Raw genomic sequence first — 22,899 nt, 5'->3', positions numbered from 1 at the left:
TATAGGTACTTTACTTTTACCTTTTTTTTTAATAAATATTACACAAGTATCTTTAAATTAATTAATTTTAAAAATTAAATATGTTTATTCATTTTAATTTTAAAAATAAAATTTAAGAATACCGACACGAGTTTCTATCGTAAACCACATTCGAAATCACCTTGAATCCCAGCTATAACTTCCCCTAGTAAAGTTCCGAACCCAATCATTTTATTTAACAAAATTTTACAAATATTTGAGGTCCGGAAGGAAACTTCCAGAATGATACCTCGTGGCTGTATAACCCCAGCGGATCTCCCATTACAACTTTCAACTTTCATTCCGTCCACAGTATTTTCTTCGATAAAAAATCAGTTGCAGTTATTATCAGTGAGTAGGGTGAGATAAAGAGAGGCTTCTTGCCTGGAAGAGTTGAGCGTTTTGGGTATTTTTTTTGGCATCGGTTTCAGGGTTTTCTGGGCACGTTTTGCGTTACACGACCGACATGGTAAGTTTCGATCTATTTTGCTCTGTTTTTGATACCGGAATTCGGATGATGATTTTTTCTTTGTTTTTGTTATGGGGTGTTGATTTTCGGAATGCTGAAATAATGCATTGATTCTTGGTAGAATGTTAATGCACCATTTTACATTTTTGATAGAGATATTTTGTTTACAGTAAATTGTCATGGGTATAGAAGACGCAGCTTTTTTTAGTTTGAAGGAGGCAACAAAATAAAAATAGAAAATGAGTTTTTGTATTATTCTTTTACCATTCTGGTTGTGTTTAAAATGTTACATCAAAATTTGTATCGTTCGTTTTTTTCTTGAGGAAACTGTTTTTGATTAAATTTCTCCTTTTCGGATGTCATATGATCAATCTAAGCCCGATATCATTGGAAGTATTTAATTCGAATAATAGGAGAGTCCTTGGAGTATCTGTTAACAACCGGGGTTTAAAATTGGTTACAACAAAGATCTGGCTATGGATATCGTCCTTATGATCCTTGAGCAGAGTTTTAACATTTTATGGATATTTTTGTTTAGATATCCTCTGCAAGTGACAGTATTGATTGTTAAATATGGATGTGCTGTTGGACGAGTGGTTTGCCAAATTATTGTTTATCGTTTTCCGTTTCAATTTATAGGATTTCTGTAATTTTGTCTTTTATGACATTTCTCCAATAGGTCTTGACGATTTTATCTCGTTAGAATGTGTTTTAATCTTTTAATTTATGTTATAATTTCTCTCGAGGATGAAGAGCTCTGTTTCGTTAGAATCGATCGTGTTAACATCGCTGATATTTGTTCTTTAATGTCTTTAAATCATTTTTCTTGATATTTCTTGCTCATGAGCAACAATAGGTTATAACTTATAGTTCTTGAACGGTTCTTTTATGCCCTTTGGTTTGTAAATCTAGTGTGATGTAATGCCGTGTTTTTAAGTTCTAGGGTTAGGCTTACACTAATAAGATTCAAACCTAGGTTATATGTGATTTAACATGTTAAACCACCGAATGGTTTAGATTTTGTACATGTCATACAACCATTGCATGGTCATAGTAACCAACTTCTTCTGTTGAACAAGGGTTTAGGTAACATCATCTGGCAGAGCGTACTCTTTGTTTTCTTAGTGAAGGGTTCCATTTAATAGAGGTTGCCCTTGAGATAATTTTTTTTTCAAGTATACACCATTTGAACAGTAGTAGCATAACAATTAAATATGCAGTTAATCCAAAGTGTTCACTATAATGTTGTTTCCTGAGTTTTCAAAAAATTAGTTCTTATATTTATTCATACGCGTCTATATGTTTTCTACCTTTGGTTTTACAATGAGTAGGAAGGCAAAACAAATTGCACATGTATGCTGAAGAACTTTTGTTAAATAGTTGAGTAATTTTAATTATGTCTCCAAGACTACATTGGTTAAAATTTTTAAATTAAGTTTTGAATTTTAAACCATATTGAGGTTTTTTTCTTTGTTCTTTTTAACTTTCTAAATTATGCCTTGTCAAAGTGCTTAGTTTAAAAGCACTGTTTTGTCTCAAAAAATGGTAGGTGTAGAGTTTTTGGATTTGGTCAATTAGGGATTTTTTTATGTTTCTGACCTTTTGACAAATAAGAGTTTTCAAACATGACAAATAAGAGCTTTCAAACCTGTCAACTATGGTCGCGTTCTGTAATTGAACTCCCTACTAGTTCAGGGCAAGAATTTTTTTAAGTGAATAGGCTAGATAAATAAAATAGTTTCTTAATACTATACACATTCTTATGATTTGCATATCTATAAGTTATTATGCCAAGTTACCAAACGTTTTTAGCCCATGTTTCTGGGTACAATTTGTTGCAGGATTGAAAACAGGTTTGAATTGTCTAGGGCATGGATGTTTGTGCACAAATTTGTTCTTGGAATCAATTCTAGATGAATGAGACAATTCTTGTTCAATCCTAGTGGTGAATATCAGTTTCAATGCATTTTGTTTGACTTTTGGCCATCGAAACTGTGACCTCGACCCTAAACCCATGGTCAATTTCACTTGCATTTTGATTGACGAGTAATAGGGAAAAAATGCCTGGTGAAGAATAGAGTAACTGTGTATGTCTGGTGAACGAGAGGGTCAAAGTTGACACTGTTGGTGGCTTAACAGTAGTCCAAACTTGTGGAAAACAATAAACTGTGCCACAAATTTCCTTATTTGCTATTTGTGAAGGGTAGCCATAGAAACCACTCCCTTCATTCTGTAACCATTTTCATGGTATGCACGCTCTACTTTTCACCTTTAGTGTAGATTTGGATTTTGGTTTGGTCTTTGCATAGTTTGAAATAATCTTTTATGTAGCAATCTATAGTCATTGTGGAGTATCTTAGAATTAATCTCTTTACTTCGTTTAGAATCATGACGAACGGATTCTTGTTTGGTGGCGAACTGTTGGAGTAGGCAGCCATTGTCAGCTGAATTAGGGCTTGTGATTAGGAGTAGGTTGTCATTGTCTGCAAATAGCTGGGCCTTGTTGATGTGTTTTTTATGTACATAACATTACAGAATAAATTATCAAGATAATTTACCCTCTCTTGAACAAAATCACCTCAGATGCTAAGAATGAGATCAACTAAAATGATTCCAAGGTTTCTACATGTCAGGTCTTGATGAGTGGGTAACTCAATGGTTGATGTGAATTGCTGTGTTCCCTTGGGGACTTACGCAAATGTTTGGATTATCATGAATGATGCAGAATAGGTGTGCTGACAACTTAAGATTTATCCATATGGCTTTGGATTTACTTCTTACTAAAAAATGGGCAAAAAGAATAGGGTTCAGGAAGTCTATTCTAAGCAAACCAGGCAAGGTCTCACAATAAGGTATTGACACAAGCTTAGTGCAATCGTCTAAGGTATACTTAAGGATTTTGAGACTATCACCATCAAACGTAGACACCATCCAAGTTGATGCTTGTCAACAAACGCGTAATAGTTGAAGTTAAGCTTACTTAAATTCCAGTTGACCACACAAGGCGCACTTACCAGCGACAAGGGGCTAGTGGTATGGATTAAGGATTCCACACAAATAAATTCAACAAATCTTCCACTCAATCTAACATACATGAAAATAAATTCTAATCTAACTTGGAGGAATTGAGAACCATGAATGCAATTACAACACTTGAAGAGCAAAATCACCAACAATTGAACAATGATTATGATTCAAATAGCTGCAACATATACCAACAATTCTACAAAAACTCTCCCTTACAAATGAGAGACAAGGAGGCATATTTAGAGTCTCTTACAAAATGGATGGCCCAGATTGATCTAAGATCAACGATCAAGATCATGCCAACAAAACCCCACAATTGCCCTAATTAGGGTTACTTAAAAAATGGTGCCACCAGCATATGGCCCAATGAAAAGATACCTAGTCATCAAATAGGGAATCTTCTAGAAGATTCCTCCCTGCATCTCTCTCTCTCCTAGCATACTCCAAGAATCTAGCCAATACTGAATCTAACTCCTCCATGGAAATGCCAGGCAAGGTATCCTGTTGTAAATCAATCACGTCCAGTGAATCCGAGCAAGCATTCAAAGTGTTCTCCCATTCTGGTATGAGCTTCTGCGAACTATGAACATGAATCAACAAAGAGACCAAGTCATCTATCTGACTCTTCTTCAAAGAGTCCAATTGGCAAAAATACATAAATTTCATCTTGTCTCTTAATTGGGCTAAGTGTAAACCACTAGCATCACTAACATCAACACCCAATAATTCCTCAATTGAGGCAAGGATCTTCATCTGAATGCCCTGAATCAATCCCTCCATCTCTATACAATTTGATTGGGCGTTCTCATAAGTTGATTTCTTCACGGCTAATGAACAATACCAGCCATGGAAATCGTATCTGTTTCCACTATGCACAATGTTCTCGCTGACCAAGGTGGAATTAGGAATCTTCTTCAAAGCTTGGAGGCGTGGAATAGTCTTGTCTTGAATAGGCCAAAATTCTTCCCAAACTCCCTCCAAATACTGGATTCTGAATACGAGCCCTGTCCTCCTATCATATGCATGGACAATCTGAGTAAGGAAATCATCTGCCTGCTTTCTTGTGCGCTCAATCCACTTTTTCACCTCCGAGAGTGTACCTCTCACTGCCTCACAGTGTGAATGCATTCCATGGTCAACTGCAATAGGGGAAATAAGGGTGGGATCTTCACGCCTTCTCCTTGCAATATACTCTCTAAGTCTGATATTCTCTTCTCTGTACCTTTCTTTCTCCGCAATCTCTTTGTCTAACCTTGCATCGATTGCCTTGAGGTTTTCACCAACCTCCTGAAATTCTTGCTTTCTGGATGTACGACCAAGGGCAACTGAAGTGATCTGGAAATCCATAGGAGTAGCAATGTCCGTTGTCACGCTTGCAATAGGAACAACAATCTGCGCAATCTGCATTCCTGTCTCATCTCTAGCTATGTGCGACAAAATCTCCGCTCTCTTGGGCTCTTTCTCCTTAGCAATCTTAGCTAGGTAGTCATCAATATCATCAATAGGCTGTACCTCTATCATTTGTTTACTTTTTTCTATACTTCTCATCAGCCATTCAGGAATAGCGGCCATCTCCATATCATCATTGAGACATATTTCTCGATCAAGTCCTCTCAATGCCGAGATAACATCATCATTATCATCAAGATTATTTTTGGTCCAATCATATACCTCGTTTCCCAAACTAATTTCCAAAAGGACAGTAGGGGATCCCGACTGATCATCATTCTCATTAGGAGGTGCAGATGTTGTGGCATGAAATTCTTGAGTATTCCCTAGTAGTATCACTGTGTTGGAACACTGTGGAGTTTCCTTGTTCTGTTCTATTACTTCAATCACTTCGATTGCTGAGACACTAAGAGGTGGTGAAGGAATGATGGGTGGAGGAATAATAGTCTTCTGTTTCTTCTTCACCTCCTCAATCTTCTTCCCTCTGGCCTTGACTTCTCCTGGCGCGTTCTTCCTTTTCTTGGGAGCTTGACTCTCTTCGTCTGCAAGAATCCTGACATCACTGATAGTCCTCTGATCATCCTCAGAAATAGACTCTTCCGACTTCATCCTTTCATAAGTGAAGGGAACACCCATATCAACTAACTTATTTCATCTGTATATCCACCCATGCACGGGAGAAATTCAAAACACCTCTCATCAATATATTTAGATCAATCTCTTCTGACTTTGACCAATTAGGCAATAGGATTGCCTTCTTCATTTCACTCTCATACTGTGGATGTGTATGATCTCTATCATCTAATACTTGATCAAGAATGAGGAAAAGTCCACACTTCCTCATGAAATCCACTGACATTCTGGACCACATTCTTCTCTTCACTGCTTGCTCGTCCATCAGGTTGGCCCAATAATCTTCTATGTCAATTTTGTGAATGAACTTGTCTCCCCTAATCCTTCCTACTTTCTTGTCTGGATCAAATCTTTTCTTGTATGTTGCAAATCGGTAGAATGCAAGCTCCTCGCTCGTAGTGCTGGCGGCTATGGTGGACTGGCAAACCTCTAACGTCTTCCCAACTGAAATAGGGAATGTCATGCCCGTCCCGTGCTTCTCTCTTTGAATGACATCGAACTCTAGAAGCTATCTTACCACTTCCAACAAGATCATTCTGTCGGTCGGATACCTAGGAAGTATGTAGGGTTCAGATGGAAACCCATGAATCCTAAGGTACGTGAAAGTGGGAAATTGTATATACCACGATCCATATTCTTCTATTGACTTTGTTGCCTCGTTGGACAATCTTCTGTGGATTCCGCCTTGCAACATCCGTGTGATGTACATAATGAATGCATCATTCACTCTCTTATAGTCTTCAATTCTATACATGCTCAGTTGAGGGTAGCACTCATGACTTCGGAATTGTCCTTGCCCATTCCCAATTTCACCTTTGCATATTAATCCTCTGTATGAAACAAACCGTGCAAGCAGGTATACTAGGTAAGAAGTCATGGCGAATGACTTGGACCGCTCTACATTCCTCAGCAAAAAATCCAGGTTGTCACTTATAATCTTGGACCAATTTACTAGTGTTCCTATAAGACAATCCTGGATGAAGTAGAACATCCATCCATCAAGTATTGCTCCCTGCGGCATCCCCATCACTCTGTTGAGTAGGAATATCAAATTACTATACTCCTTGAAATCTATGCACATGAGTGTCTTGGGAGCCTTGGAATGATGAGACCTAGGCTCAATCATCCACTCTTTGTTAATCAAATTCTTGCATACACCCATCTTCTTCGTGTATCTTTCTGCATATTCATCCTTGGTCACATCCTTCATGTCTGTTCCGCGTGGAATTCCGAACACCTCTGCAATAGCATCCTCAGCAAGGTAGGCGATGACAACGCCTTTAGGAGTCTTGATCATTCTTGTGAGCGGATCGTAACATCGTGCACACTCTAGGATAAGCTCACTGCACTGTATGGACTGTGGAAATCCAGCAGCATGGAAAATGCCACTCTTCATAATATTCGCATATGCTGGGGAAGGAACTTGATCTCCGATTTTGAACATCCGACGCTGCATCTGGTCGAAGTCTAGGAAATGCATGTTTGTATCTGTTGATGATTTATAGCTTTAGTCGGATAAAATTAAATGTTAAATTGGCCTTAAGGCCTTCAACATTTAATAATATATATCATTCTAAACACCAATATGCACATTGCTTTCATTAATTATTTATGTTTAGTTAGCACGTATTATGTCTTGTTTGCCTATGGGTGATTACACATCTCACCCCCTCATTTGGTATGCCACTCCGATTGAGGTCACAACCCCTCGCCGAAATTGAACGAGTATTTATCTTCTATCGGGGGCAATTGCTAGGTGTGTGGTTGTGAGAGACCAATACTGATCGGACATATACGTCATAGGAGAGGCTGATGTAAGTTTAGTGTATATGATATAGAGGGTTATGCTGTTCTCTTCTAACACATATATATCTGTTCGTGGTCTGCAGAAGATATACGTGTGAAGTCAGGATATTACAATTGCTGCGTAATTTATAAAGATCATTTGCTGTGCATCTTCACCCAGCAATTTAAATATAAGCAAATTGATTATACTAGAAGGATCGAGTGACTAAAGGAGGAATTAATAACCTCAACATGGTATCAGAGCCAGGTTTCCTTCTATAAAGCCTAACTGCTTGAAGGAAGATCCGATTAAGATCAGTTTGATATCTCCTTGAAAGTTTGTATTTTAAAATGACGAATGGAATCAGATTCGAAGACAGACTTGAAGGTGCCTCAAACTATGATTCATGGAAACTACGAATGATGTTGGTACTAAGGAAGAATGAGTTAAAAACAATAATAGAGAATTCTTCTAAACTTGATGGAAAAGACGATCAGAGTCAGTGGGAAAAGAACAATATTAAAGCAATGGAGTTATTAGTAGATGGAGTAAAGAGTCATCTACTACCTATCATTACAAGGTTAGATTCTGCATATGACATGTTCAAAGCCTTGAAAGACATTTTTGGGATTAACAACACGAGCATAATCCTCACACTTAACAATCAACTTTCTAATATTAAAATGAGTAAGGAAGAGACTATCACTTCATATTTTATGAGGATAACAGAATTAAGGAACCAACTCTCATCAATTAGTCACATTTATGATAATAAGGAGCTAACTATGATAACTCTAAATGGGCTCCCTATCTCATGGGAAAACTTTAGACAAGGAGTTAGTGCTCGATCCAAAGTTCCCAAATTTGATAGACTAAAAGCTGTTTGCATTCAAGAAGAGTGTAACCTAATATCAAGAGGAATCATGAAACCCGTTCATGAAGATGTTCAAGTTCTAGTCTCTAGTTTGAAAAGGAAAAAAGGACAAAAAGACATATGGTAATCGATCATTCAAGAAGCCTAGAAACTTCTCTAAAGTACAATGTTTCATATGTGACGAATATGGCCACATTGCAAGAACTTGTCCTCTCAAACTTAAACTACAAGCTTCCCTTGCTGAAGTCAAAAATTCAGACGTATGTTCAGAAAAATATGTTCTCTAGAAGAAACTCAAGATACCTTGTGATTGAGAGGGAGCTTACTAAATAAAGATTGAGCACTTCTGAGGTAAAATTGTAAATATTGATTATTATTATTAATACTAATAATTATTTAATGGGCCCTGTGTAAATCATAAGGAAGTGACGACTTCCAAATGATTTCCACTTGTATTTTTTGAGGTTATTGGAAGGTGACGATCTTACAATAACTCAAGATTGTGGATAGAATTGCCGACAGAGGCAATCCACACATGAGCTTGTGGATAGAATCGCCGACAGAGGCAATCCACACAAGAGCTCATGGATAGAATCGCTGACTGAAGCAATCCATGTCAGAGCTTGTGGATAGAATCGCTGACTAGGGCAATCCACGTGAGAGCTCATGGATAGAATCGTCGATTGAGGCAATCCACACAAGAGCTCGTGGATAGAATCGTTGACAGAGGCAATCCACACAAGAGCTCATGGATAGAATCGCCGACTGAGGCAATCTACGTAAGAGCTTGTGGATAGAATCGCCGACTGAGGCAATCCACGTGAGAGCTCATGGATATGATCGTCGACAGAGGCAATCCACACAAGAGCTTGTGGATAGAATCGCCGACAGAGGCAATCCACACAAGAGCTTATGGATAGAATCGCCGACAGAGGCAATCCACTCAAGAGTTTGTGAATAGAATCGCCGATAGAGGCAATTCACATCTTGAAACTATGGTCCCAAGATAAGCTTCATACGATTTATGAATATTGCTCCCAATATCTTTTATCCTCCCTAGCTAAGAGGGAGTGTTGATGATTTATAGCTTCAGTCGGATAAAATTAAATGTTAAATTGGCCTTAAGGCCTTCAACATTTAATAATATATATCATTCTAAACACCAATATGCACATTGCTTTCATTAATTATTTATGTTTAGTTAGCACGTATTATGTCTTGTTTGCTTATCGGTGATTACACATCGCCCCCCCTCATTTGGTATGCCACCCCGATTGAGGTCACAACCCCTCACCGAAATTGAACGAGTATTTATCTTCTATCGGGGGCAATTGCTAGGTGTGTGGTTGTGAGAGACCAATACTGATCGGACATATACGTCATAGGAGAGGCTGATGTAAATTTAGTGTATACGATATAGAGGGTTATGCTGTTCTTTTCTAACACATATATATCTGTTCGTGGTCTGCAGAAGATATACGTGTGAAGTCGGGATATTACAATTGCTGTGTAATTTATAAAGATCATTTGCGGTGCATCTTCACCCAACAATTTATATATAAGAAAATTGATTATACCAGAAGGATCGAGTGACTAAAGGAGGAATTAATAACCTCAACAGTATCAGTGATCTCCTTCCATCTGGATGAAATCTTAAGCTCTGGATAAAATCCAGTCTCCAACATCTTCAATAGTTCTTTCCTTTCCTTGTATCCAGGCTTTGACATCGCACCTGTATGAAGCTCAAAGTTAGACTCAGGAAAATAAATAATGCTCTTAATAAAATTCTCGACTTTCGAAAGTTTTTAGCTTATTAGAGCATGGAGTTAGGAAAATAATCCATACACTTGGTAAATTTTAACAATTAAGTTCAAAACGTGACAACACTAAGGCACGAAAACCTTTCATAAAATTCATTGATACCTCCCTATGCTTAGAAAATATGCAAGCTAAAATGCAAAGGAGTATACCGGATTAATGATGACTAAGGAAATGTGTGAAAGGTTGTGTTTCCACACAATGTATGTCTGAAGACACCTTCCGCAGTCAACAATGGAGGTGAACAATTCTGAAGACAACTTAAAAATCAGATTTTTAAAACATGTTGTAATCTTAAAAAATGTGCATAAACTCGATAAAAATCAGTTTCAATGATGAAAACAATCATATTCAGGAATGTAAGTGTGGCTGGTAAAAAATAAATTCTGAGGACAAGTCTGAAAATTGGTTACTTTAGATTTATCAGCACCTTGCAAAGTAGTTAAAAATCCCTGAAAATGATGAAAAATAGCTAAGGAATCAGCTCCAAGCAAAATCGCCAAAGTGGTTAGGTGGCTGGAAATGAAAATTTCTGAAGACAACCGCATAACAATGGAGTTTCGCCTAACAATGGAGTTTTCAGACCTGCAACAGCGATAAGATGGTTCTGAAAATGCACAGAAAACTCCATAAATTACCTCCAAATGCTAATTGCCTAAGTTGGAATTGGTTGGGCAATTAAAATTTAAGTTTGAAAATTAATGGACAGCCATTAATGGAGGTCAAATTTGAAGCAAACCTCAGATCTGAAGCGAATCAGCAAGCTGAAAATGATGGCAGCCACTAAGAATGCATGAAAATCATCAAAATGTGGTACCAAACACTTCTCCAAACAAAAATCGAAATTTTCCCAACTATGGTGTCAAAGTCAAAATTCTGAAAAAGTCATCAATGGTAGCCCAGATCTGCAACAATGGAGTCTTGGAACAGCAAACAAAAAATGGAGGAAAATATTGCCCAAGTCTCCAAACACAAAATCGCCACTTTTCACCAAAAATCCACCAAATTTGCAAAAAATCGCCAATCTTGGAAAATCGAAAATCTGGAAATGGTTTTCAATGGTAGCAAGGGGAATAGATTAGCAAGCTGGAAAAAATGGACGAGGAAAGAATCCTCAACCCTACACTTCACTTCAATACCTTGCTAAAATTCGCCCAACTTGGAGATAAATTGCCTTTCATGGAGGAGACACCTAGCAGATTTAATAATAAAATAATGCGAAGGGTCCTCTCTTATACTTGCTTTTACCTCTTACTTTCACCACACAAGCAATGTGGGATAAAACACTTGTATATATACTTGCTTGGTAAAAAACTAACTTGCTTCTAGAAGGTTTAAATATTAAATGTTAATTGTAAGTTATTTAATTTTGCTTTTAAAATAATTTTTTAAAAGCAATTAAAAATGGGGCTCATTTATTAAATAATGCAATTTAAGTTCAAATTAAGCCTCCAAGGGGGTATCCACATGGGTTGGGATTGAAAAATCCCTTTAAAAATCATTTAAGTGTCAAAAATCTTCCCATAAGGGAAAATCGATCCTAGCTTGGATAAAAATCCGTGCTCATTCATCAAAAATGCACACAAAACTCCCCAAGGGAAAATCGATGGCAGTCTTAATTGAAAATCCACACTCCAAACTCACTTTACTTGCAAAAATCACTCCCTGGTGGAAATTCGACCTCTGTTTGGATGAAAATCTGGACTCAAAACTCTTTAAAATGCTCTCAGTGGAAAATCGACCTCTGTCTGGATTAAAATCCGAACAAAAATCCGCAGTCACTTGTCACAAAACATCCTTGTGGAAAATCGACCTGGGCATGGAATCATCCTCAACGTTGTCTGCACTATAGTCTGCACTCTAGTCCGCACTCCTGGTGGAAAATCGATGGCAGTTTGGATAAATCTTGACACTTAGCCAAATTTTAGCTATTCCAGGGGAAAATTGATCCAGGTATGGATAAACAGCGGTGGAAAATAATAGTCAGTATGGATTTCAGGGGAAAGCCATGTGTAGTGTGGATTTTGAGTGGGGGAATGGGTTGGGTAGTCTGGAATATGAGGGGAAAAGCACCTTTAGCATGGAATTTGACCCTCTAACCCTTGGAATATGGGTTTCCCTTAGGATTTTATCATTTTAACCACTCAAAATCACTTAGAAACTTTAAATTTAGACTGGACTCAATCAAATTTTCCAAAAATATGAGCAAAACGCTAGGAAAATATTGGAATAAAGTGCGAAATCAATAAATAATACCTTAGGAGCGAGAAAACAACTCCAAAAGGTCTTGGAATACCTTGGCACTTTAAAATCACTGATGTGCGTGTTTAAAAACACGTTAACGCTCAAAAGGTCAAACACTTAGACAAAACTTAGGATCATTAAAATATCAACGTTTGCAACTTGATCCTATAACTTCAAAAACCCGAGACGGCACTAGGCATGATCAAAACTCCGAGACTCGGGCACAAGAAATGCAAAATTGCCCACTAAGCAGCCAAAACCCTAACCTAACAACGCAGAAAGCCGGAAAAGAGGGGCTCCCCGTTAGCAATGGGGCGATGTGTGGAAAGGTCACAACAGGCCTCAGTTTAGTCATTTTCACTCCGCATTTTGACATATCAAGTAACTCAAATGATTTTTCAAAATAAACAATGGTTTATGGTGTACAATTTGAAATCATGAATGAATGTGTGTGTCTACTGTTAGTGTAGTTTTGGGTTTTTCTTTGGATAGGTTGAAGTAATCTCTTGTGTAACAATCCATAGTAAATCCAGACTACCTTAGTATTAATCTCTTTACTGTATTTAGAATCCTGACTAACAGATTCTTGCTTGGTGGGGAGCTGTTGGAGTCAGCAGCCATTGTCTGCTGAATTTGGGCTTTTGTGGGTAGGAATAGGTTGGCATTGTCTGCAAATAGCCGGGCCTCAGGTTAGTCATTTGCACGCTGCATCTTGACAAATTAGGTAACTCAAATGATTTTTAAAAAATAAACAAGGCTTATGGGTAGGAATAGGTTGTCATTGTCTGCAAATAGCTGGGCCTGAGATTTTGTCATTTGCACTCTGCATTTTGACAAATTAGTTAACTCAGTGGTTTTTTGTCTGGGGCAATGCTTTGGAATACGTGTGTGGAAATGCCTTGGAATGCATCCTCAAAATCAGGGAAGGTTAGAGGATCGCCTGGTCGTCCCCAAGGTGGTTGCTAAACATCCTTTGACTTTCCCGGTGATGTTTAAAAAACACTGTTGTTGTGTGTGGGAATGTCTTGGAATGTGCCCCCAAAATTGGGGAAGATTAGGGGACCACGTGGCTGTCCCCAAGGCTGTTGTGAGACATCCCTTGAGTTCCCGTGTGATGGCCAGGCGTTCCTTGTAGAAAAGAAATTGATGAGTAGGAGATATTTTCCACAGCAAATCAAATTGTGACATTTTTTTTTTTTTAAAACTATGCCTGGTAAACTTTTTAATGTGACTGGCGACGCTGGCACGACACGCCCTCCGGCTCCACGTGAACGCTTTTGACCTGGAGCTATGAACCAGTGAGGCCACAAACGGGGGACCTCATCCCCACCCTTCACTTGTTCAAATCCGCGAGCACAACGACCCAACGAAAGCACAAGGCCTTGCGAGCACAGTGGCCCAGCAGGGATTTGAACCTTGGTGGCCGTTTCACCAACGAAGTGTTTTAACCGTGACACTAAATGTCCGAAGACCAAATTGTGACATTGTTATCAGGATACAACTGTGTAGTTTTTGAGTCAAACTCATTGATCCATTATAATGTAAAGTAAAAAAACAGTTTACAGCATTATTATAGCGATATAATATGACAGCATTTATAAAAGCAGCAATAAATATTTTATAACAGCAGTTAAATTAATCTTGACAACAGTGACAGCAATGACTGTAGTATAACAGCTATAGATGTATCATGATTCAAATTCATAGTTGAATGTATTAGTTATGTAACAGTTGACACTAATAGCAATAATTTGGATTTCTGATTTCATTGTTTAAGTTATGCAGCAGTTAACAGTAATAGCAATATTTAAATTTCTGAATTCATTGTAAAAAAGTCGCAAACTTCAAAATTCTTGTTATGCTATCAAAGGTCCATTTGCCATAGTCTGATATAGTGTGGTATTCTGTGAGAAGTACAAACAAACAATTTCTTTTTGAATGTGGTTGACATTCAGGCTTTTTCAGGTATCATCTAACTTCATTTTAACATTGCGTGTGCATTAATAGTTGAATATATAAGTTATATAACAGTTGACAACTAACAGCAATAATTTAGATTTCTGTTTTCATTGTTTAAGGTATGCAACAGTTAACACTAATAGCAATAATTTAAATTTCTGAATTCATTGTAACAAAGTCGCAAACTTCAAAATTCTTGATATGCTATCAAAGGTGCATTTGCCATTGTCTGATATAGTGTGGTATTCTGTGAGAAGTACAAACAAACAATTTCTTTTTGAATGTGGTTGACATGCAGGCTTTTGCAGACATCATCCAACATCATTTTAACATTGCATGTGCATGTGCACGACCCTGCACATGAGCACACGCTCACACACATTGTAGTGCCCCCTTTTTGAAATGGGATTTCATATTAATAATAACAAATTAAAAAATAAAATATGGTATAATGAAAATGTAATTAAGTTAAATAAATTATCAAAAGGCATGAAATGAAGAGTTGGGACTCCCTCAAACACGAGATATAAAAGGGAGATCATTTCACTTGAGGACATCCATGGATCATTATCATTGAATCAATGGTCAATTGGGAATGAATGAGTCAATTTGAAAATTAATATTATTTTACAAAGGCAGTGATGAAGAGTGGTGACTCCTTTATGAAATGGATATAAAGGGCAAATCATTTCATTGAGAGAATCATGGAATAAAGTATCAATTGCTAAAGGATACATCCATCATCAATTGGGAATGAAGGAATCAAATTGGAAATAAATAATTATTCTTGAAGGCAGTAAGAAAGGGTGGTGACTCTGTCAAGAAGTGAATATAAAGGGCAAATCATTTCATTGAGAGAATAATGGAATAAATCATCAATTCCTAAAGGATCCATCAATCATCAATTGGGAATGAATGAATCCATTTGGAAATAAAGTATTGTTCTCAAAGGCAGTAATGAAGGGTGGTGACTAGTTCAAGAAATAGGTATATTTGGCGAATCGGTTCATTGACAAGCAAGGAGGCAATCAATCCGTTGAATCAGCAAATCAATTCAGAAAATAAATTCAAGCATCAGTCATTTATAAAAGCATTCAAGCTTGTCAATCCATCAAGGAATATTAATCAGCAAAGGCAATTATAAATAATCTGGCAAATACAATTAAGAAATCAAATTTGAATTTGAGGACGTGTTTTGCAAAGAGGAAGGATGAAAACCATTCCATGATCTGATCAAGTTTGGACAAAAAGTTGAAAACCCAAGTCTTGGTTGAGGAGGATGAAGACCGTCCAAGGTGGGCTTAAATTTGGAAGGACGAAAAGCCTTTAATGCTCTTTGGCAAGGTAAGGATAGAAACTCTTGGTATTGTTGCTGTTGAGCTAGGTACAAAAACCTCTAATTCAGCAGATTTGTAACTATTTCTGAAAAGTTTACAATATAATTGATTTTGAATTTTGTCCTATGTTTTATCTATCTGAATATTATCATAAGTTCTTAATCTTTAATAAAATATTGTCAATTTTGAGTATATATTATTGTTTTAAGGCAAAAATCAGGAATATCCCAAAAAGGAATGTTACAAGTAGTATCGAAGCATTGATCCTTAATAGAATATTGTAATGTTTCTTTTAGAAACATAGTCTCTTGTAAATTTTTTATATAGAGCTCTCACTCTATCGCTTAATAACATTGAATATTTTAAAATGGTATCAAAGCCGGTCTAAGACTTATCTCCCTCACGGGAGGGCTCAAGATTATGGGAAGGCTTTTCTGGTTCTCTATTTTGGTAGGGATTTGCAAAGGCGGGTTTTTGTGTTCAAACCCATGAAGGGTTTTGACCTGTTTTCTAGTCAAAGATCGTGTAGGATTTTTGTATGCAGAATTTTGTGTGCTCTTTTGGAGCTATAATTCAAAATTTTTGTGGGTTCGTAGATCTGTGTTTCGTGGGCATTTGGTTGCTGCATTTGAAGATCGTGGAGGTTTTTTCATGGAGTCGGGCCTTGTTCGATGTCTTCATCTTTGTTTGGTTGCCTGGAGATGTTTTGATGGGTTTTCATAATTTTTTTCTTAAATCAATTTCTAATGGGTTTTTAATTTTTTTCCCTTGAAAAATTATCGGTGGGTTTTAATAATTTTTTTGAACAAATGTTCCTGTTTTAGGGTTTGTGCTTTATAATCTTCAGTTTTTGTGTTTGGAGATTTTTTCTTCAAAAATTGTGGCTTCATGCAGTTTGTTTTGGGGCATCATGCTCATCTGCAAAAGTTTGTGGACGATTTATGTTATCCAGAAGTTCTCCAGTGGTAGGCTCATGTCGTAGAACGTTCTGAGAAGAAGGGGGCAACCTTCTCTATTTTTCTCTGGGTAGTTAGAATCATGACATGACCATTAAGGGAGGGTATTAGAATATTGTAATGTTTCTTTAATGGTCTTCTTAGTCATCTTTAGTTTATTTAGTTACTTTCTATTTTCAGCTTTAGTTTACAATTGTTTCTTTTAGAAAACATCGTCTCTTGTAAATTCTTTATATAGAGCTCTCGCTCTATCGTTTAATAACATCAAATATTTTAACAATCCTGCCAGCCTGTGTGGTGAAGATAAAACGATGGATGCATTTTAGTCAAAGATAATGGAAGGTCTATGGAAGGAACCCTCGCAAAATCATCACACAAAGCTGATGCAAGTGCACATAAGTTCATACAGAAGGAGGAAATTAGTTTATTGGATTATAATAGTAAGAATGTATAATGGGCAAATCAGTTCATTGACAAGCAAGGAGGCCATCAATCCAGTGAATCAGCAAAATCAATTCAACAAGTAATTTCAAGCATCAGTCATTTATAAAAGCATTCAAGCACAATTCAAATATTGACTTGTTGATCCATCAAGGTCTTACCCTAGGATTTGAAATTAGAAAAGGTGGCATACATAATTTTTTTCTGATCCTTCATAAGGGATGTTATGTGTTAGTTTTATAAATTATTTTGAATTAACACTAATATCTAATTCTTCGAGAATTGAGAATTAAATATTGTTATATCTTGCAAAATAATTAAATATCAAGCTATGTCAAGTGAATTAAGTTGCAAGATTTTTACCTCAAAAAAAAATACTTTGAAGAATTAATTGTTATTGTTGTAGCGTGAAAAAATTATTGAACCCAATTATATAAAGAATTCCCATGAAAGTGAAAAGAATAGGGAGAAAACCTGTTGAAAAAGTAGTTGGGTGAAAAGCAGTTACGGGTAGTTAGCCAACTGTTTGGGTATGGGTAAGTTCTTTTAAAGGGGATTATTTTATTGAAAGGGGGGTCCTCTCCTCTACGGGGAAAAAGAGAGTTTGTAACTGAATTCCAATATCTTTTTCCTAATTGAAATGAGTAGTTTGTGAAAAATAGTTTCTTTCCTTGTGAATTTTTTCTTGAATAGTGTTTGTGCTTATGCTGAGTTAGAGTGGGCTGTGTATCAATGTTTGCAATTATTTATTCGAAGATTTATAAGAGTATTTAAAGTCCGTGTTCTGTTAATATTCATATATATTATTTATTTACAAGTTTTTATTTCATTTTTCTTGTTATTTGTACCAAAATTATTAACAGTCTTTGTGCTATTAACAAATATTCATATTTTTTTTCGGTTTCAACTAGATATTTTGTGGATAGGAGAAAATATAATAAATATAAAAAATTCACATTTGAGGAAGCTGCTCCTCTTGTAAGCAGAGGAAGATCATCCTTTCAATGATGGTCTATCCAATGTTGCAAAGTTTTGTTACTGTGCATTGGGCAAAATGATGAGAAAAATACAGTGACAAATTCATTTGCTAACGCAAGGAATATCAATTGGCAAAGGCAATTAGAAATAATCTAGCAAATACATTAAGAAATCAGTTTTGAATTTGAGGAAGCGTTTTGCAAAGAGGAAGGATGAAATATGAATCAACTTCATGCTAGATAATTTTTGCAGGAAAACAGTTTGGATCAAACTAGTCTATGTTGAGGCTGAAGAGATCTAAATGTTCATAACAAACTGCCACGTGTTGCAAACCATTTTGTTATCACTCGTGATTGGAGCTGTTGAATGTAATTGTAACAACTTTTTAAAAGTTTATGTTTCTCTTGGGGATTTTATTTTTCAGTTTAAGTATGTTTTTTTTCCCCCGAATTTTGCTGTTTGTCAAAGTCAAATGATGTTGGAAGATGTTTAAAGTAGAGTGTTTTCATTATTTCATTATTTCATTGTTTGGTTGCTTGGAACAGTTGGAAGTGACCAAGTTTTGTTATTTTAAATTGAGATAGTCATAATCAATCTCATTGTATTGTAATTTTTTTTAATTCAGTCTTATTCAAGGAGTTATGATTCCTACTCACCGCGGAGAAACCGTTCATTGTCAAGGTCACGGAGCCATTCCAGGTAAGGACTTATCGATCTTCCAATTTTTATTCAATTTGGTTTGTTGGTATAGTGACATGTTTTCAAACTTTCTTTGAAATATGTTTTGTTCCACATATATTTTTTTTTGTTTTAAGTCAATTATTTGTCTCTTAATAGGAGCCGTGATTCAGATAATGTACGTAATCCTGGAAACAACCTCTATGTCACTGGTTTGTCACCCAGAATAACAAAAAGAGATCTTGAAGATCACTTCTCTAAAGAGGGAACGGTGGGTATAGCCTTTTTAAATTATGAACCGTGTTTTCTTGATGCTATATATAGTATTTATCCCAAGCGTGTCTTGTGACAATGGAAAACTGAGTACTGTGTTGAGTTTGGTTTTGTGAACATTTTATGTGGATCCTATTTATGTATCATAATATTTTGTTTGTAATTCAAGGTTCTGTTATAGAATTTTTTGTTTTAATTATATGTGCTTTTACTAATTGCATTCTCTTCCATTTTATCTCTTATTCTTTTCTTGATTGCATGTTTCACATGAACAGGTTGTTGAATGCCATCTTGTTGTTGATCCACGCACTAGGGAATCTCGTGGATTTGGATTTGTCACTATGGCTAATTTGGATGATGCAGACCGCTGTGTTAAATATTTGCATCGTTCTGTTCTAGAAGGTCGTGTTATTACTGTTGAGAAGGTATGTTTGAATTTGATGGTCAGGCTTAATGTGGTTTGTTATCTGTCCTTTCGAAATGATATGCCGCAAAATGACTTGTGCAAAATGAGTTGGTTCAATTTAACTAATTGTGATATTGACCCTCACTTTTTTAGAAATGTTGCCTCGACTATTTTGGCAGCAGGGCAGCTGTGTAGCTTCATCGACTCTTTTTCAACTTTAACAGCTTCGACTTTTTCTCAACTTAAGAGCCTAAGCCTTCACGAGCATAACAGTCAGACTTTCCCATCAACCTGAATTGGTACTTATGTTGATAGACTCGACAATGTCCACCATCAGCTACATCAGATTTGAAACTTATCAAAATTCTCACGTCAAATACGGCAAATCACCCATCTAATAAAGGGTTGTATGCCATGCACATTTTATTTCTCTCATAGCAGTTGACTGACTTTCCTTGCATAACACCATGCTTATGAATGTATTTTAGAAATCATTCTGAATGCATCTAAATGCATTATTGGTATTATAGATTGAGGTTAATGTCATATTACAAGTCTGAATTCTTTTGTCAGATTAGATCCTCTAAAGTTAATGGTTTAACAGATTGCTTTTTAGGGTTGAGCAAGTCCTGTTCCCTGTTGTTTTTGAAAAGAGTTTTAGACACTCTTTTGAATTTGATTTTTGTTATGTATGTGTAGCTTATACATATGGTCGTATCATAGTACTCTATTCTAAATCTTAGTTGGTCTTAACTGACACCATCTATTGTTGCAGGCAAAAAGGAAGCGGGGAAGGACTCCTACTCCTGGCAAGTACCTTGGTGTGAGACCAACAAGAGGTCAGTTGTGAAACCATGTTAGAGCCCTCTCTTGTTGAGTATTTTTCTGTTGTGCAATACCAGAATTTTTTTGTTTTACTTTTTAGTCTTGCATGCAGTTGGTGTAAATCTGGCACTTTGATTTGGCATAAATTTTTTTGCTGTGTGCAGTGCGTGATTATGAGAGGCGACGTACATATAGCAGGTCCAGTGATCGATATAGCTCCCGTCGATCTCCAAGTTATTCTCCATACAGGGGAGATCGTTATGGTTCACCAATGCATTCACCATACTATGATAGAAGGTATGGAAGGGATCGTTCAGTGTCACCATACTATGGCAGGCGAGATAGATCTGTGTCCCCATATGGAAGACGAGAAAGGTCTCTTTCGCCGTACAGTAGGCGAGATCATTCAGTGTCACCTTATGCCAGGCACCAGCGATCACCATCTCCAAATTCTAGGCGGCATCGAGCACTATCACCATATCAGAGACGCGAACGATCTGTTACTCCAAATTCCCCTTATAGAAGGAATTATTCTTATAAATCTCGGAACCGATCAAGGTCTAGATCCTTGACCCCATATGATTAGAGCTTAGACAGGTTAAATAGGTGATTAAACTGATTGCTCATAGATTCGGCCATTTATTGGAGTTAAAGATTTAGTTTAGCAATCTACTGGCATGCTGGGGATTGTTGCACGCAACTAATTTTAAGAGGCTTTTTGTACATTTATAAAAATTGGTTGGTTACAAACTCTCTGCCTTGCTAGTGCTTTTTATATATATATATATTGTATCATGCGGCAGGCTGTTATACAGTATGGATGCACTAGAGTGGAGCTTATATCAAATGTTTTGTCTCTTTTCTTTTTGCTCGATTGTTCCCCCGCTTTATATACTTGCTATGGTATCTTTCAGACGCTGTCACATTTTTAGACCGGCTGTCTGTGTCTTTTAACTGTGAGTGTTGCTTTCAATTTTGAAGTGTATTTGAAACGGTTCATCTTTGTTGCTCTCTATGTTGTAGTTTAATAGAGATGTTCCATATTTGATTTAGGGTAAACATTATGAATTTCTCCCAATAAATGAAAAAGCTTTGTTTATCTGGCTACATTTATGGAAAGCAGGAATTAGGCTTGTTTTGTACTTTATCTGAGAATTTATACCGTGTAAATCCTGAGTGAGCAGGAATTTCGTGTATTGTTACTGTATGATGGAATATAATTGTTCCTAAGTTATGTTTTCCTATTATTTATAGCTAAAGAACTGCAATCCATGATTCTTGATGAAGCATTTAATTTGCCACCTTTTTAACTAGGTGGTAACCATTTTTCTGAGTGTTTTTAGGTTATGTGACTTCGTTCAAGCATGCAAATCATTGTATTAGGAATTCTGAATCCCTACAATCGCTTTTTAAACTCTCTTTCTAGCACCAGTTGGCTAATTTCTTGTGGGCCAAGTGGGAAACATTGGAGGTGAAGGAAATTATCTGTTATTTGTTGTGGGAGCAACTTTACAGATGTTGGCAGGCTTGGCTGCTTCTGTGCTAATATAAACCTCGGTTTGATAAAAATTGTAAATCTAACAATCTAATGATTTAAAAGCTAATCTAACATTCAAGCAATAACACAAAAGCTGCTCTGACATCGTTGAACTTTATACATAAAAAGTGCCAAAATTGGATAATTCATCACTGGCCTTTCAAAACTATTATCAATGACACTCTTTCTTCTTGTGATAGTATAGAGATGGGAAAGATAGGCCTGGTAAATACAAGAAATCTTAAACAAAGACAATTCTCCTTTTACATCTTAACTTACCAATTACTAATTTCAAAAAAATCAGAAGAAAAAATCTGAAAGTTAATTAAAAATTTCACGTATCAATAGTAGACTATTTTTGTAGCATTTTTGGATGTTTTATTGGTACCCATAGTGCGCAACTATTTGGACATTGTGTGTAATTATTTGTGCACAATTATTTGGACATCTTAAAGTAAGTATTGAGCAACACTTTGAAATACATATTTTTTGATCCCTGTGCATGTAATGGCTCTTATAGCGTGCGTTACCACGTAGCATCCAAAACAATAATTATAAGCAAGCTAAGATGTGTGTTAGCAATAGCTGTAAGCAGTTAAGTCGCATGCAAAGATCATCTAGTCATATTTTGGTGTCTTCTTTGCACAACCAAAGTATGTTCTTAATATGCTCTCTAGGTTTCATGTGGTTGATTGTAAGCCTACATTTAGTCCATTTATGTCACGATTCAATCTTGAGGCTGTGTTCTTCCCCTTTGGTTGATGACAATTTATACTAACTACTCGTTTTGAAGTATCATCTACTAGACTTATATGAGACCTAATTGTAGATGTATAGATCCGACCACTTTCCTGAATATTTAATAATCATTCTAACTCCATTCCTCCTATTAATTAAATTCTATTTAATTAATTTCTTCATATTCATCTATTTGATTAAATAAATTACTAAAAATATATCTAGGGAATGAGGGTGACAAAAATGATTCAAAAGACAACTAAGTGACTTGGGAATGACAACTCCAAGTGATGTTTGATTATTATACATGAATGCAATAAAGATGATAAGATAAAAACTCTATTTATAGGGAAAATAGGTCAATGGATGGTCAATATTGAATAATCTTAACAAGGGTCAGGATTGAAAGTTAATCAATCCAAGTTCACAGTTCTAACAAATGAAATGGTGACA

General features: G+C 36.3%; 1 protein-coding gene across 1 annotated transcript; it reads left to right on the top strand.

Moving 5' to 3' along the window:
* The first annotated feature begins 217 nt into the window (after window positions 1-217).
* On the top strand, window positions 218-21,039 carry LOC131049652 (serine/arginine-rich splicing factor SR45a). Its single transcript, XM_057983716.2, has 6 exons — window positions 218-487; window positions 18,615-18,688; window positions 18,827-18,938; window positions 19,216-19,365; window positions 20,122-20,185; window positions 20,336-21,039. The coding sequence occupies exons 1-6, from the start codon at window positions 485-487 to the stop codon at window positions 20,755-20,757; spliced, it is 825 nt and encodes a 274-aa protein (XP_057839699.1). The 5' UTR covers window positions 218-484; the 3' UTR covers window positions 20,758-21,039.
* Window positions 21,040-22,899: the final 1,860 nt, after the last annotated feature.

The sequence above is a fragment of the Cryptomeria japonica genome, chromosome 8 (assembly GCF_030272615.1).
Source record: "Cryptomeria japonica chromosome 8, Sugi_1.0, whole genome shotgun sequence".
NCBI classification, from domain to species: Eukaryota; Viridiplantae; Streptophyta; class Pinopsida; order Cupressales; family Cupressaceae; genus Cryptomeria; species Cryptomeria japonica.
Note: the sequence above shows the minus strand (reverse complement) of the source record. Positions and strands in the feature narration are given on the sequence as shown.

What these genes read in the sequence shown, in the direction of transcription:
- LOC131049652 (XM_057983716.2), top strand. An exon ending in AGGTCACGGAGCCATTCCAG is followed by an intron (nt 18,689 to 18,826) that starts GTAAGGACTTAT and finishes GTCTCTTAATAG; the next exon opens with GAGCCGTGATTCAGATAATG. An exon ending in GTGTTATTACTGTTGAGAAG is followed by an intron (nt 19,366 to 20,121) that starts GTATGTTTGAAT and finishes CTATTGTTGCAG; the next exon opens with GCAAAAAGGAAGCGGGGAAG.